Source organism: Kogia breviceps, chromosome 1 (genome assembly GCF_026419965.1).
Source record: "Kogia breviceps isolate mKogBre1 chromosome 1, mKogBre1 haplotype 1, whole genome shotgun sequence".
NCBI classification, from domain to species: Eukaryota; Metazoa; Chordata; class Mammalia; order Artiodactyla; family Physeteridae; genus Kogia; species Kogia breviceps.
In genome coordinates, this window is record NC_081310.1 from 57,668,044 (window position 1) to 57,684,141 (window position 16,098).

A 16,098-nucleotide genomic window follows, 5' to 3' on the forward strand; every position below is an offset into this window, starting at 1 on the left:
TCATCTGTAGGACCTTCAATTAAAATGAGATGAATACAAGTTTACACAGCCCTGTTTCATCTGCCCTGAATGCAGGGACATGGGTCTGGGATGGAGGAAAGGATGGGGCAAGAGTGCGGACAGGGCCTTCCCTGGTGGCGCAGTGGTTGAGAGTCTGCCTGCCGATACAGGGGACACGGGTTCGTGCCCCGGTCCCGGAAGATCCCACATGCCGCAAAGCGGCTGGGCCCGTGAGCTATGGCCACTGAGCCTGCGCGTCCGGAGCCTGTGCTCCGCAAAGGGAGAGGCCACAACAGTGAGAGGCCCGCGTACCGCAAAAAGAAAAAAAGAAAAAAGTGGGCGGACAGCCAGTGATGCGCGTGCGCAAAGAAACCGCTGCCCAAAACGGCGGAAAACGTGTGCGTTGGCGGTTGGTCCAGTTGGCGCCGGCCTCCTGCGATGTTCGTTGAAGTGAAACTGGGTCCTGTTGCCAGTCTAGTCAGCCTTGAGACTCCTGTGCCGGCTGTTCCTTCTTCTGGAGAGGATGAAGCCACGGAGTCTGCTGAGGTAATGGCCTGGATTTTTTTTTTTTTTTTTTTTTTTTTTGGTGGTACGCGGGCCTTCCACCATTGTGGCGTCTCCCATTGCGGAGCACAGGCTCCGGACGCACAGGCTCAGCGGCCATGGCTCACGGGCCCAGCTGCCCCGCAGCATGTGGGATCTTCCCGGACCGGGGCACGAACCCGTGTCCCCTGCATCGGCAGGCGGATTCTCAACCACTCCGCCACCAGGGAAGCCCTGGCCTGGATTTTAATTGGTGCTAATGACCTCTTTGCGGGAGGCTTCAGGGTTCGATTCATGCTTACACTTAGGGACAGACGAGGTCCCCTCTTCTTGGGGGCCCACGGGGATGGGGACCGTCAGCTTAGGGCACGTCAGATGTCCTTTGCTACATCCACTACAATTTAGAAGCTTCAGATACTTAGTATCTTTCCTCGCGGTGCACACTCAACCTTGGCGGAGAAACTCAACAGTGGTGGTGGTCACATCATCTAAAAAGAAACATTCTCTTATCAATAAACCTCCTGACTAGAATATTCAAATCGAATCACTATGCAACTTTAATCATCTTCTTTACACCCCGCCCCCCGGCCCGCCGCTTATCAGGCCCACTAAGTAGCCTCCTGAGGGACCATCACAAAGTCTCTTACCAGGAGCTCCATGGGAGGAGGGATTGATCCCCGTGCTCACATCACCAGGCCTGAGGCGACCCTGCACAGCCAAAGAGGAGTGAGAGAGGGGAGAAGGGGAGCCCACCCTCCTTCTGCCACCTGGATTCCTCTGGGACTCAGGAACCCAGCTGAAGTTGTCTCTCTGCCCTCACATACCCCTCACACACTCAGATTTCCTCCTCAGAGCCTCTTCCTTGCCCAGGTGGAGCCATGGCTGTGTGTGACAGCTCAGTTTCCATCTACCCACCAAACCCAACCTTCTCAATGACCCCGTGAAGGCCTGCTTTCTTCGAAGACTCCTTTCCTGACTGTCCTGCCCCTCCTAGACCTCGCACCCCAAACTCACTCTCTCCCCCACCATCGTTAAGGCAAAGGCGTTTATTTCCCCACAACACCGAGAGGCCCGCGTACCGCAGAAAAATAAAATAAAATAACAAAGGAAACTTTCTATCGCTACCAAAATCAGAAAAATCTAGAACCCCTTGCCATGTAGAACACCAGAAATAATTTTAGTGAAAACCAAGTACTGTGAATAATTTCTGGATCCAAACTGTTGCTTGCCTGAGTTTGCTCTGCATTAGAAAAGGGAACTGGAAAGTCTCAAAGAGGAGCTCAAGACCAGCTCCAAACAAGACCTTCTCCTTGGTGTCAGGAGAAGAAAGAGACCTAAAAAGATAAGAACACTCCTGCTGTGGAAGTCTGCAGTCGTTAATTTCTTGTGCGTGCGTGTTGGTTTGAAAACTGGCCCCAATAGACGGTAGGCTTGGAGAGCCGGAAGAAAGAGGCAGCCACTCCAGACTGGTAGGAGGCAGGGTTAACGCGCAAGAGAACGTACATATGAGGCTTGTCTTGAGTGCCGCAATATGAGTAGATCTCTGCACTTGCCCACCAGAATCTCAACAGTTTACAGAGAGGCCTTAACAGGGTTCAGACACATATACACCATCCAGATGGTATAACACTTAACTGCTGCATCCTTGAAGTAGCTCCTAGTGTGAGAACAGTGGGTGGAATGTACATTCCAAGGACAGGGGAGGGAGGAGCCTCAGATTGCCTGGGTCCAGGTCACAGGTCCACAAGTGGTCACATCCTCTCGGTGACCTCTTCCAACAATGCACCCACTACAGTCATCTCATATACCAGTCCCAAGCACTGGGAAACACTATTATTTTAGGGTGAGAAAATTGAGGTCCATTGCTGGGCAGTGAGTGACTTGCCCAAGGTCACAGGGCTGAAAAGTAATGACTTTTATTTGACAAATCCTGTGCCCCGAGCCAGGATGTGAGGATCCAGAAGAGGGAGAATCAAGGCAAGTACTTTCTTTGCCCCTATGGAGCTTACTGTCCAGTGGAGGAGAAAGACTAAATAAATAATCAGACTGAAAAATTAAATAATGATAATTGCAGCAAGCATTATAAAGAAAAAGCTCAGGAAACTAGAGGATCTTGCAGTGGGAGAATCTACCTGGACTTGGGTGTGGGGGGGTCATCAAGTGGGCTCTTAAGGAAATCACATGTAGGCTAGAGGTGAAGGACAAGTAAGAAGTGGCAGGGAAAAAGTTTTAAGCAGAGTGACGTGCATGTGCAAAGGTCCCGAGGCCAGGTGGCTGGCGCAGTGACTGAGGAGGAGAATGGGTACATTTAAAGCTGAGGGAGGAAGGAGTTCAGGTTTCCTCCACAGCAATAGTTTTCTTCAACTCTGGACTTCTGACTCCTAGGGAGGTTTATTTCCCCTGTCACATGTCACCCTTTGGTTAAGTCACTTAATCTCTCTGAGCCTCTGTTTTCTTTCTTTTCTGTAAAATGGATCAATAGTAATCTACTGTATAGGCTCACATGAGAATTAAATGAGATGTTCTTTGTAGACCAAGAAGTGCCCTCCAGCGTTAGCGCAGTTAGGTAAATTGCTTTCCTTGTGCCGAGGGGCCAGCAGAGGTGCAGAGAGGTGAAGTGACTTACTAGGGTCACACAGCTACGAAGCCAAGACCCTTCAGGGATGGACACAGGAGAGGAGCTTGCTCTGGTGATCCTCTTTTACAGGTTAGTTTGGAGGGGCCAGTGGATGGAAGCCGCTGGGACCAAAAGACCTCTGGTCGCTTGGGAGAGAAAACTCCTCAGAAGAACTTGTTTCCCAGCTTGAAAAGGAATGGACAAGGAACCGCAGCGCAGCCCAGCGGTGAGTGTGTGGAAGATGGGCGCTCAGCCCAAAGCTGGGTCAGCAAATCACTGGACCCCAAATACAACCACGCCCCTACTCCAGGCTCCACCGCCACAGTCCCCTCCCTGTCAGCTGACCTCACTAAGCATTAGCAGGTCGGGCACAAGATGCTTTTCCTCCCAGATGCTTTGCAGGTTCCAAAAGGATATTGACAGAGGGGGAACCTCTCCAGGCTCCCAGAAGGAAGCTCGGATGGTGGGATGGAGGCAGGGAACAGAAGGACTATTTTAAGACTGGGGGTGGAGAGGTAGGTATGGTCCATAACATGCAGGCAACTACTCACTTACTACTTAACCTGAGTGATTAGTTTCCTGGCTTTTAGTTTTCTTATCTGTTCAAGGGGTGGGGGGGGGGATGCCATTAGCCCTAGCTCCTCATAGCTTGTGTGAGATGAGAAAAAAAAAAGATTTATAGAAAAGAACTTAGCGAATTTCTTAAAAATGGTAAAATTTCCAGCAATATCAGTTACCCAGAGGATTTCAGTCTCTTTCTAGTCCTGCCCACTTGCCTCACTCTTGCCCTCTCTGGCATCTCTGGAAACTTCTGTGAAGTGCTCAGAGCCTGAGGAACCTGGTTTGTGAAACTTTGGTCTAGAGAAATAAGCTCTCTAATAGGATTAATTAAACCCGGGTTAAACATAGCCCTGCCATCGAGTAGTTGATGACCTTGGACAAGTCGCTTGACCTCCCCGGGGCCAGGTGTTTCAGGGCACAGACAAAAGTAGCTCTGTGGAAAGTTACAGGGTTCCCCTGCATACTCTATTATTTTGTGGTGATTGTTATAGGTGGCTAAATCCCACAAATTAGAATGAGCCAGATAGAGACAGAGTCTGCTGGCTCCCATAGCTGAGAAGGTAGGTGTGGCCTCAGGTGTGGCTGGATCCAGGACTTGAATGACGTCCAAATTCTTTCCCTCCATCTCTCAGCTCAGCTGTTGTCTGGGCACTGGTCTCTCTATAAATGCCTATCCTGTATCATGCCAACTCAGCAACCCCTACTACCATCCACATAGACAATCCCAAGGAAGGCCTTTTATTAGCTGGCTTGAATCCTGTGCCTCTCAGGGGCCATTCCCATGGCTGGAGAGCAGGCCCCATAATTGGTGGTCCCTTCAGAGCCACACAGGGAGGGGAAGAGCTGCTCCCCAAAGGAAGGGAGTATGTTTTGCAAAAGGGGTAAGTAATATGAGCAAATCAAAAGAGCAGCTCTCGCTCTCACCCCGGGCATATCTTGCTGTACGGTGAGTTTAAGTACAGCTGAAGTGACTTTTGAGTGGCAGAATTAATTCAAAAGGACCCTGGAGGTCTTGTCCACCCTCTCCCAGCTCTGGCCTCCCCTGCCAGCCTGGGAATGATAGTCACCCAGTGTTAGAGCTAGCACATAGAAACACTCTCCAGAACAGTTTGAGAATCCGTGAACAACTGACAGAAATAGAGGAGGATGGCAGGGTTGTAGAGAGATCTGGTTCAGGCATTTTCTAAGCTGACTCATTACACACCAAGAGAACTTTGGTTTTATTTCTAAACTATTTTGCAGCCTTTGGGGGAAGGGAGAAGATGTCATCTTAAGAGGTCACAGACCAATCTGTCTGCTGGCCAAGTCAGGGTCACAGGTGTGTTTGGCCAGCATGGTGTCTTGTTGTTTAAGGTTTTTTTCTTTGTTTTGTTTTTGGAGAAGTCACCAACATTTAAAATGTTGGAGATGTCACAGGAAAAGGTGGAATTTTGGCCTCTCTTAAAGTAGAATGGCAGTACTGGGCCACATCCCTGCATGGCAACAGGAGGGTGGATCTGGGTAGCAGCTTCCCCATTGAACAGGGCATGTGAGCTGCAGTCGCCACCACTCCCTTTGATATCCCCCAGCTTGCACCTGGCCACTCACTCACGCCCCCTGCCTTGGCCTGTGGTCATTTTTGGGTCCTGCACTAAATGGCTTTGGGGCCACAGACCAAAGACCAGCCACCAGTCTAGAGACCTTCCCTGATGGAAAGTGAGACCAGCTAGAAAGGAAGAAGTTTGTTCCCAAGCCTGCAGGCTGAACACAGTGACTCAGAAGTTTGGTGTGAGCAGCTAGAACAGAACAGAGCAAAACATCCAGCGGGAAAGAGGCTTTCACAGTGGCCTCTTCACCCACCCCATTTTATGGATGGGAACACCGAGGCTCAGAGGGAAGGGCATTTGGACCTCGGTTTTCCTGCTCAAAGGCCAGGTTCTATCAACCAAACCAAATCATTTCCTTCCTTCCTTTGCTTCCTTCCACAAATCTTTATTAATAGCAAGCAGTAGGCCCTTTGCACACATCACTCCCTCTGTTTTTTCCCATTCACTGGACAAGTATTTATTGAGCCACTTATGCATTCAGGTGCTGAACTCGGTGCTGGGGGAAATACGAGTAAAAAGAAAATACAAGCAGGAAGCCTACCCACCTGGGTCCCACTTTAGGCGGGGCCGGAGGCGGCGGGGGCGGGGCGGGGCGGGGCGGCGGGGTTGGCCCTGGTTGGCACTTGCCCAGCCCAGTGGGTGTGCAGCAGCAGCTGAGTCAGGACCAGCACCCAACATCGGGCATCGAGGCACGGTGCGGACGCCGCGCCGGCCTTGCCTCCGACCCGGACCGACCCCGGGCAAATTGTGGGTGCCAAGGAGAGGCCACATCTCAGGGCTACGGAGGTGACAAGGGAGAGAGGTGAGCGCAGGGTTAGAAAAATGGCTGAATTGCAAATCCCGGAAGGGGAGGCTGGGGGGTGGGGGTAGGCTTCAAGACAGGGGTAGAAAGTTAACATTTGCTTATTTCTTAGCAAACCGGGTGGTAAAGACTGGTTCCTTATAGCCTCTTGTGCTAAAAATACCACTTTTCCTTTGGACTGCCTGCTGAGATTTGTCCCTCCCCTCCATCCTGAGGAGATGCTGAGAGGATTCTTGAGGGGAAGGGAGGGAGGGACTGGACGTCTGGCTTGTGGTGGAGGGGTATTCACACTGCTGGCTGGGCCTTGGGGGTAAAAAGGCTGAATTCCGGGGTCTCAACCCACCTCTCTGAAAAAGGAGGCCCAGGCACACCACCGATCCTTCAGCTAGTTCAGGTGGAGTGGGACTAGGCGGTTTGCTTTGCTGGACAACAGGAAACTTGTATCTGTTTAAACTGGGCCAAGAGACTAGTTGCACCTGGTCCTAGTGAAAGCAACCAACAGGTTAAGTCCAGTGTCACGAGGAGATCTTGAAAAGTTCAGTCTATTCCCAGGTAGTGAGTGCTTGATTCAGTGCCTGATCTGTGCCAGGCCCTGTTCTGATGCTGGGGATACAGCAGTAAACAAGACAGCCGTGGCCTCTTGTTCCAGAAAGCTGCTTTTTGGTGGAGAAGACAGATAATTGCAAGTTGAAGTAAATGCTGGGACAAAAAACAAGGGACTGGGATAGAGGACCAGAGCTCCTTTAGTTGTAGCCTGCAGGGAACGTGTCTTTGAGGAGGTGATGTTGAAATTGAAGTCAAGCCTTGGGAAGAGCGGGGCAGAGACATTCCAGACCATGGAGAGTCTGTGCTGAAGTCCTGAGAAAGGTAAGTTGTGGATGTGTCAAGGAGCTGAAAGAAAACCAGAGAGGGACTTCCCTTGTGGTGCAGTGGTTAAGAATCCGCCCGCCAATGCAGGGGACACGGGTTCGAGCCCTGGTCTGGGAAGATCCCACGTGCCGCAGAGCAACTAAGCCTGTGTGCCACAACTGCCGAGCCCGAGTGCCACAACTTCTGAAGCCCGTGCACCTAGAGCCCGTGCTCCGCAACAAGAGAAGCCACCGCAATGAGAAGCCTGCGCACCGCAATGAAGACAACGCAACCAAAAATAAATAAATAAATAGATAAATTTAAAAACAGACAAAGAAAAAAGAAAACCAGAGAGGACCAGGATGAAGTGGGGCGGTGGGCAGGGGCCAGGCCGTGCAAGACTGTGTCTAGGAATGGAGAGTTTTTATAAAACCATTGAAGGGTTTTATGGGAGAAGAAAAAAAAAAAAGTCCACCCACCTGGAGGTCTAACAGAACAGATAAGAAAAGGAGAGAGTTGGAGACAGTGAACATGGCTATGAAGGCAATGAATTAAATGGTGTGATACGATGGGGAGGGGTGGTCAGGGGTAGCGTTTATAAGAAGGTAGCATCCTTTTGGCATTCAAGACCCAAATAGCAAGACGTGAGCGGCAGGCATGCCCAGCTCACGATGGAGGCCAAGTCACAACTCTCCAGAGATGCCAAACTAAACAACAAGCCGGGTCAAGGGGTGAGGGGCAAGACCTTGACCTTGTTAACGAGGGTCTGGGTACCTGCACTCATCAAGGGTTTTTTTTTTCCTTTTTCCTTTCTTTTTAATTTTTGGGTGGGGGGCGTGGGGCTCACAAAGAGGCTGTCTGTGACTCGTGAGTCAAGATGTGGGCTTAAATCCCTGCTCCGTCCTCTATGTGTGACCTCGGGCACCTGTCACACCTCTCAGAGCCTCAGTCTCCTCCAAGGTAAAATGGGGACCCCATGACACCCATGGGGCAGGGAGGTTGAGAGGAGTTGATGAGCTTGTGTGTGTAAAGGGCTGATCCCAGTGCCTGGCCCTGGGTCCCAGCTCTGAAAACAGCACTGAAATTCTGATAACCCTGTAAGTTGTCAGAGCTGGAAGGGACTCAGAGAGTGGGGCCAGCCCCATCCTTTTGCATGTGAAGACAGAGAGGGGAGCAGCCTGCCCAAGGCCACACAGCAACTGCACTGTCAGTAGCTGCATCACTGCCAGCCTCTCCCTATGGCCTAGAACCAGCCTGCTTCCAGAAAGGCCCTCTGGCTTCCTCCCCTCCCTCCTTCCCCCTTCCTCTCCCTGTGGCCTCTGATGATGATCATGGGCCAGGGAGGGATCTTAGGCATCATGGCTGCCTGAGCTTCCATCTGTGGTTTCACTCAGACCAGGTGTGCCAGGCCCACAGACCTCATCTGTGATTCTAAACCCATTCTGAACCAGTTCTAAACTACCTCAGGGCTGGCTGGTTGTGGAAGAAGGGGAGGGCTGCGTAAGGGATCAAAAAGTTCTGGGCTCTGAAGGTTGGGATCAAATCCCAGTTCTTACACTTCTCAGCTGTGTGCCCTTGGACAAGTTGACCTTCTGAACCTCAGTTTCCTCATGTATGAAATGGGGTTACACCTGAGGGCACTTCTCCAGGGTTTTTCTTATAGGGGCACTGATCCCATTCCTGGGGGCTGCAGCTGCATGACCTAATCACCTCCCAAAGGTCTCACCTCCTAATACCATCACACTGGCGATTAGTTTCAACATGAATTTGGGTGGTGATGGTGGGGGTGGGGTGGGGGAGACCCAAACATTCAATCTTTTACAAGGACCCAGAGCTGATTTCTCCTCTCCCCTAAGGCACACCAAGGCGACACCATTTAAAAGGAAAGGAAACCATGGTGCGGAGACCCCAGAGACGGAGACCCTCCTGCAGCAACAAGGGGGCAAGAGGGGCCCACTGCTGAGGGCCATCTGGCAGGTGGGCCGCTCCACCTTCCTCCTGGGGACCCTCAGCCTCATCATCAGTGACGTCTTCAGGTTCACGGTGCCCAAGCTCCTCAGGTGGGTCCAGGCCTTGGGTGCCTCGCTGAGGCTGGTGGTCCCATTAACGGCGTCCTTCCAGGGCCAGGGGACCTTCAGCCCTCCTCCTGCCTCTGCCTAGACCTCTGGTGCTCAGGGCACTGAGGGTGGGTGAAAAGGATACTCAGGAAGGACCACTTAAACAAGAAAGTGAGTGACCTTGGGGAGGGAAAACGAGTGAATTCTAGCCTGACTCTATCCGTTTGCTTTTGCTATACAACAAAGCCCCTCAAAAGTGAGGGGCTTAGGGCTTCCCTGGTGGCGCAGTGGTTGAGAGTCCGCCTGCCGATGCAGGGGACATGGGTTCGTGCCCCGGTCCGGGAAGATCCCACATGCCGCGGAGCGGCTGGGCCCGTGAGCCGTGGCCACTGAGCCTGCGCGTCCGGAGCCTGTGCTCTGCAACGGGAGAGGCCACAGCAGTGAGAGGCCTGCATATCTCAAAAAAAAAAAAAAAAGTGAGGGACTTAAAGCCACTTCTTTAGCTCATGATCCTGTGGGTCAGCAATTCAAGCTGGCTTCAGCTGGGTGATTCTTCTTTTCTTGGCTGGGTTCACTCATCTGTCTGCAGTCACCTGTGGGGCTGGCTGGGGACTGGCTGGTCCAAGACAGTCCCAGCTGGGATATCTTGTCTCTGCTCCGGTGGTCTCTCATCCTCAAAAGGCTAAATCCGGCTTGTTCACAGGGCCATTTGGCAGGATTCCAAGACAAAGCAAAAGTTGCATTTTCTCGTGAGGCCAAAGCTGGTTGCACAGCCAGCCCAGATTCAAGAGGTGGCATGTTAGTGTGTTAGGGCTGCCATAACAAAGCACTACAAACTGGGTGACTTTAAACAACAGAAATTTTTTTCTGGTGCTTATCTTTTCTACTGTTCTTTCTTTTCTTTTTTAATTGAAGTACAGTTGATTTACAATGTTGTGTCAGTTTCAGGTATACAGCAAAGCGATTCAGTTATATTGTACATACATATGTCAATATATTCTTTTTCAGGTTCTTTTCCCTTATAGCTTATTACAAAATATTGAGTAAAGTTCCCTGTGCTATACAGTAGGTCCTTGTTGGTTATCTATTTTATAATAGTAGTGTATATATGTTAATCCCAAACTCCTAATTTATCCCCACCCCTTTTCTCTTTGGTAACCATGAGTTTCTCTTCTATGTCTATGGGTCTATTTCTGTTTTGTATATAAGTTCATTTGTATCATTTTTTTTAGATTTCACATATAAGTGACATCATATGATATTTGTCTTTCTCTGACTTACTTCATTTAGTATGATAATATCTAGGTCCATCCATGTTGCTGCAAATGGCACTATTTCATTCTTTTTTATGGCTGAGTAATATTCCATTGCATACCTATACCACATCTTCTTTATCCATTCAGTGGACCTGGAGGTTGCTTCCATGTCTTGGCTATTATTGTAAATAGAGCTGCAGTAAACACTGGGATGCACGTTTCTTTTCAAACTAGAGTTTTCTCCAGATATATGCCCAGGAGTGGGATTGCTGGATCATAGGTCAACTCCATTTTTAGTTGTTTAAGGAACCTCCGTATACTGTTCTCCATAGTGGCTGCCCCCATTTACATTTCCACCAACAGTGTAGGAGGGTTCCCTTTTCTCCACACCCTCTCCAGCATTTATTATTTGTAGACTTTCTGATGATGGCTATTCTGACCGGTGTGAGGTGATACCTCATTACAGTTTTGATTTGCATTCCTCTAATAATTAGCGATATTGAGCATCTTTTCATGTGCGTTTTGGCCATCTGTATGTCTTCTTTGAAGAAATGTCTATTTAGGTCTCTGCCCATTTTTCAATTGGGTTGTTTTTTTGATATTGAGCTGTATGAGCTGTTTGTATGTTTTGGAGATTAATCCCTTCTCGGTCACATCGTTTGCAAATATTTTCTCCCATTCTGTAGGTTGTCTTTTCGTTGTGTTTATGGTTTCCTTTGCTGTGCAAAAGATTTTAAGTTTAATTAGGTCCCATTTAAACAACAGAAGTTTTTGTCCTCACGTTACTGGAGGCTAGATGTCCAAGATCAGTGTTGTTTCTTCTGAGGGCTCTCTCCTTGCCCAGACAGCTGCCTTGTCTCTGTGTCCTCACGTGGTTTTTCCTCTGAGCACATGCACCCCTGGTGTCTCCTTATGTGTCCAAATTTCCTCTTCTTACAGGGACACCAGTTGTATTGGATTAAGGCCCATCCTAACGGCCTCATTTTAACTGAATCACCTCTTTAAAGGTCCTATTTTCAAATACACAGTCGTATTCTGAGGTACTGGGGGTTTGGACTTTAACATATAAATTTTGTGAGGACACAGTTCAGCCCCTAACAGGTGGCGGTAAAAACTTCACCTGTTGATTGGTGGAGACGCAAGTCACGCTGAAAATGAGTGTGGACAGTGGGGGAAATGATTGCAACCATTTGTGTAGAAAACAAAAAAGAACCCCATACTGTCTGGTCCTACAGACCTGGCCAGGCTTAGGCAGAGGCAATAGCCATGGGTGCCCTTTCTCACCAGCCTCTTCCTGGCGTTTATTGGTGACCCCAAGACCCCGGCCTGGAAGGGCTGTCTTCTCGCCATGCTGATGTTCCTCTCTGCCTGCCTGCAAACACTGTTCGAGCAGCAGCACATGTACAGACTCAAGGTGCTACAGATGAGGCTGCGAATGGCCATCATGGGCCTGGTGTACAGAAAGGTGAGCCCCGGGGGAGAGGCGTGGCCTTTCCTCTCTCTCCATCCTGTCCCAATTCACAGACAAATGTTCCAGCCAAGAAGTGGAATGTTCCTGAACCGTTACTGTCATCAGTGCCTAAAACCACACTCATTCATCACTTTACTCATGTTTGCCCACACCACACCCTCACCTTCTTGGCTATTTCTGTAAGGCTTGCGTGATCTGACCCTGGCACCTCTTCTAGCTGATTACATCACACACTTCCTTCACACTTCTTTCACTTTCCTCCGGCCCCACAGGTCTTCTTTCAGTTCCTCAAGCACGCCAAACAATCTCCCACCTCAGGGCCTTTGCACTTGCTGTTCCCACTGCCTGGGCACCCTTTCCACAACTCTTCATGTAGTGAACACTCACCCCCCTGAGGATAAAGGGCTAACCTACGGGCTGTGTGGAAACTGGATAAAGGTGGACTGTCAGCTATTTTACCCGGTAACACTGCTTACAATTAAAATGACCCCTGACCCCTTGGTAAATTGCATCTGGGCTGAAAGTTCTGCCAATGAACTATGATACCCGGAGGTAAGCCATAGCATTGGGCTTGGGCTTCTCTCTGCAGTGATTCTTGTCCCCTTGGGGGACCTTGGAACCGAAACCTGTGAGGCTGCTGCTCTAAGAGATGTTGGCCCCTCTGGGGTCTGGAGCATCTGAGCAAGGCAGTCCTGTGTAAGCCCCTTTCTGTCACACCTGAGCTGTCACTTGGGAAAGAAGGGGGCAAAGGGATCAGCTCCTGGGTGGCCGTGTAGCTCCTGAATTTCAGGCCACATCCCCCTGAGCACACTGGAGCTGGTGTGGCCTGTCCGGTCTCGGGAGTCCGCACATGGAGCTGAGGCTGCAGGAAGATGACCCGAAGGCTTTGCTCTTCCCATCCCCACCCTTGGGGCAGCCGCCTTCATCACCTGATGAGGTCATACCCCTCCACTCTGCCCTCTGGGCTGCTTCTGTTTTAACTGTGTCTTCTTACTTTCTGTATCTGGTGCTTTGACATCTGGGGTCTTGCTGACCCTGGAGGGACTGCCCCTCTGTCCCTCCCAGGATCAGCCAGTTCCCAGAGATGCTAAGAGACTCATCTGAAAGCATCTCTTTCACATGCAAGCCAACCAATCCAGAGCTCACACCCCAACTGCCTCCTTTTTGGGCCCTAACACTCTAGGCCACTATCCCCTGCCTTAATCGCCCCGGGGCAGGGTACCAGACAATGAGGCCCAGCTCCTATGCCAAGAGCCCGGTGGAATTATTCAAACTAGCCAATCCTAAACCTGCTTACCCTGCCTGACCTTCCCATGAAAACCACAACAAGCTCTTGCCTGTGGTCCCCCCAACCCTGCAGCATCCTGGTGCTTCCCCAGTGGCCCCCTCATAGCGTGGGGTGCCCCCTCCTCTTGAGATCTGTGAGTATAATAAACCCTCTTGTCAAGGGCAGTCTTCTCTGATCTGTGGGCTTGCCGTGCCTGAATAATGATAAAAACCTATATTTGAAAACACTTCTTCATGGCACTCATCATAATTACTATTAAAGGATGAACTATGTAAATCTTTATTTAATTTTGTCCCCCAGCTCAAACTCCACTCCGAAGAGAGCAAGTGCCCTGCCTCTGTTGATCACAGTACTCACCTCAGAGTGAGGCCCAGAGCAGGTGCTCGGTAAAGATTTGAAGATTTTTTTTTCAGATTTCTACACTCAGTCATTGCCAGCTCACCACTTCACCCCCTCACTTCTTCCCTGACACACTCAGCAGAGAGAGAGAGAGGACTGCAAGTAGAACGTAGCATTCAACAGGTTGGAAGGGGTCCACTGTGACCCCAGAGTTAGGGCAAATTTGGGGCTGCCAGAAAACCAGCTTGGTGTCTGAGAGGCACACCGAATGCCTGCAGGGGTCAGTCTAACACCCTGTCTAGCCCATGTCGTGCCTCTGTCATCCTGGATTCCAATCCTGGCCCAGTCACTTAGGAGCACTCTGGCTTTGGGCAAATTGGTCAATTTCTCTGTGCCTCAGTTTCCTTAGCTGTGAAATGGGGTTAATAATTCTGCATCTCACTGATTCTAGTCTCACGTTTTTTTTCTCTTTTTAACTTCTGAAATCAAGATGTTTTAATTTAGTTGGCATTGATGTTTTTTCCCATAGTGATACAAAAGTAGAGAGTACTTTATCCACAGTGTTTTAGATTGAATGAAATATGGCAGTACCCGCTCCATACAGTTGTCTGATGTGCCCCATCACGGAAAATGGTGAAACTGTTAGTTTATTGAGCACAGTGCCTAGGCTGTAGCGCTCAGCAGATGACCACCATTATCAGCATTATCACCATTATCAACTATTGCTTTCACCACTCGCTAGTAGTATGTTATTAATTGTTATTAGTCCAGTGCTTTAGGGGTTTCAGGGTATTTTCATTTTTGTCTTCTCCCTGGAGTCTCACAATGGGAGGTTAGCTGAGGAGATTTTATTAGCCCACTTTGCAGATGAGTGAACTGAGGCTCAGATGGTAAAGAAATCTGCCTCAGCCAGCAGGGGCAGCACAGCTTAGACCCCGGCCTGCTGGGTGGCTGTTCTCTTGCTCAGTCCAAGCCGTGGGCCTCCCTCCCTCCTGGGCCCTTCCTCCCTCGTGGTCCTCCCTAACTGCCCCTCACCCCCTCCTTCCCTCCCTCCTGATTCAGGTCTCCATCTTCTGCCCCTCCCAGGTCCTGGCTCTGTCCAGCAGCTCCAGAAAGGCCAGCGCAGTGGGGGACGTGGTCAACCTGGTGTCTGTGGATGTGCAGCGGCTGACTGAGAGCATCACCTACCTCAACGGGCTGTAGCTGCCGCTCATCTGGATCATCATCTGCTTTCTCTACCTCTGGCAGGTGTTCTGGGGCAGAGAGAGCTGGGATTTGAGTTGAATCCTCCTCACCCCCCATCCCCCTCCTCCTCCCCCTCCCCTTCCTCCTCCCCTCCCCCTCCCCCTCCTCCTCCTCCCCCTCCTCCTCCCCCTCCTCTTCCTCCCCCTCCTCCTCCTCCTCCTCCTTCCTCTCCTCCTCCCACTCCTCCTCCTCAATCCTATCTCCATCTGCACACTGCGGGCTGATGTAATGGGCAAAGTCTTAGACGAGGATGACCTTCACTTCACCTTGGGCTGGATGCTCACCTCTCAGGGCCTCAGTTTCCTCATCTGTATGATGATGATGGTGATGACATTGGCACTTTTTGGGTGTGATATCGGGGTAACAAGTGAGCAGATTAGGCATGTTTTGAAGTTACCAGTAATGGTAGGGCACCATCACCACCACCACTACCAACAACAAAAAAAAGGGAAAGAAAATTTAGGGGAAAGAATTTACTACTTGGTTTTCAAAAAGCATTAAGTCGCCAACCAGGCCAAAAAAAAAAAAAAAAAATCAGAACTTTTTCTAACTTTCTTATATCTGTTTTGTGGTGCAGGATTTTCTTTTTTCTTTTTAATTAAAATCACAGACTTTGTAGTGGGACTGCCTGGGTTCGAAACCTGCTTTCAGCACTTGCTAGTTGTAAAACCTTCCAGTAAGTAACTTAGCCTCTCCGTGCGTCATTTCCTCATTGGCAAAGTGAGGACTGTAATTAACCGAAGTGCCCCAGCCCTTGAGTTGCTGAGGAATTAAATGAGCTAATACCTGTGAAGCACTTAGATAGCATCTGGGACACAGCTATACCCTATAGGTGTTTAATTGTCTTGTTGGTTATGCATGGGGGTGGGGCAGTTCATTTGAAGATCTTCTTCAGCTCTGCTCCATGAGGGCTGGTTCCAGGCTCACAGACTTTTCTGTAAAGGAGCAGATTGTAGATATTTTAGACGTTAGGGGCCATAGGGTCTCTCTCAAAACTATTTAACTCTTCCCTTCTAGTGCACAAGCAGCCACAGGCAATACTAATCAAACAGGCCTGGTGGTGTTCCAATAAAATTGCTTATGGACACTGAAGTTTGAATTTCATGTAATTTACACATATCATGAAATCATCTTCGTTTGATTTTCTTCAATCATTTTAAAATGTAAGAACGATAAACAATCTTTGTATGGCTTGAGGTCGGCATGTAAACAGGTGGAGAGATCTGGCCCATGTGCTGTGTTTCACAGGCCCCTGGGTGAGTGTATCAACGGCATATTGATTGTGAGTGAGTGTGGAATGCTCCAGAATACCAGCTGTGTGTTATCATCATTATTGTACCTCTGCTACTGCTCCAGTGTCCCCACAATAAGGGCTTGGGGCCTGGACACTTTTGGACTTGCTACCTTGCAGTCTAGGACCTAGCATACAGAGGGTGCTCAGCAAGTGCATAACTGTTGGCTGTTATTATTAGAGAGAAAGGGAG

The 16,098-nt window shown here is 49.8% G+C and overlaps 1 protein-coding gene across 1 annotated transcript; it reads left to right on the plus strand.

Annotated features, from left to right (window-relative positions):
• The first annotated feature begins 353 nt into the window (after positions 1-353).
• LOC131754556 (ATP-binding cassette sub-family C member 6-like) lies at positions 354-14,572 on the plus strand. Its single transcript, XM_059060381.1, has 5 exons — positions 354-440; positions 3,256-3,386; positions 8,815-9,018; positions 11,559-11,736; positions 14,432-14,572. The coding sequence occupies exons 1-5, from the start codon at positions 354-356 to the stop codon at positions 14,570-14,572; spliced, it is 741 nt and encodes a 246-aa protein (XP_058916364.1).
• Positions 14,573-16,098: the final 1,526 nt, after the last annotated feature.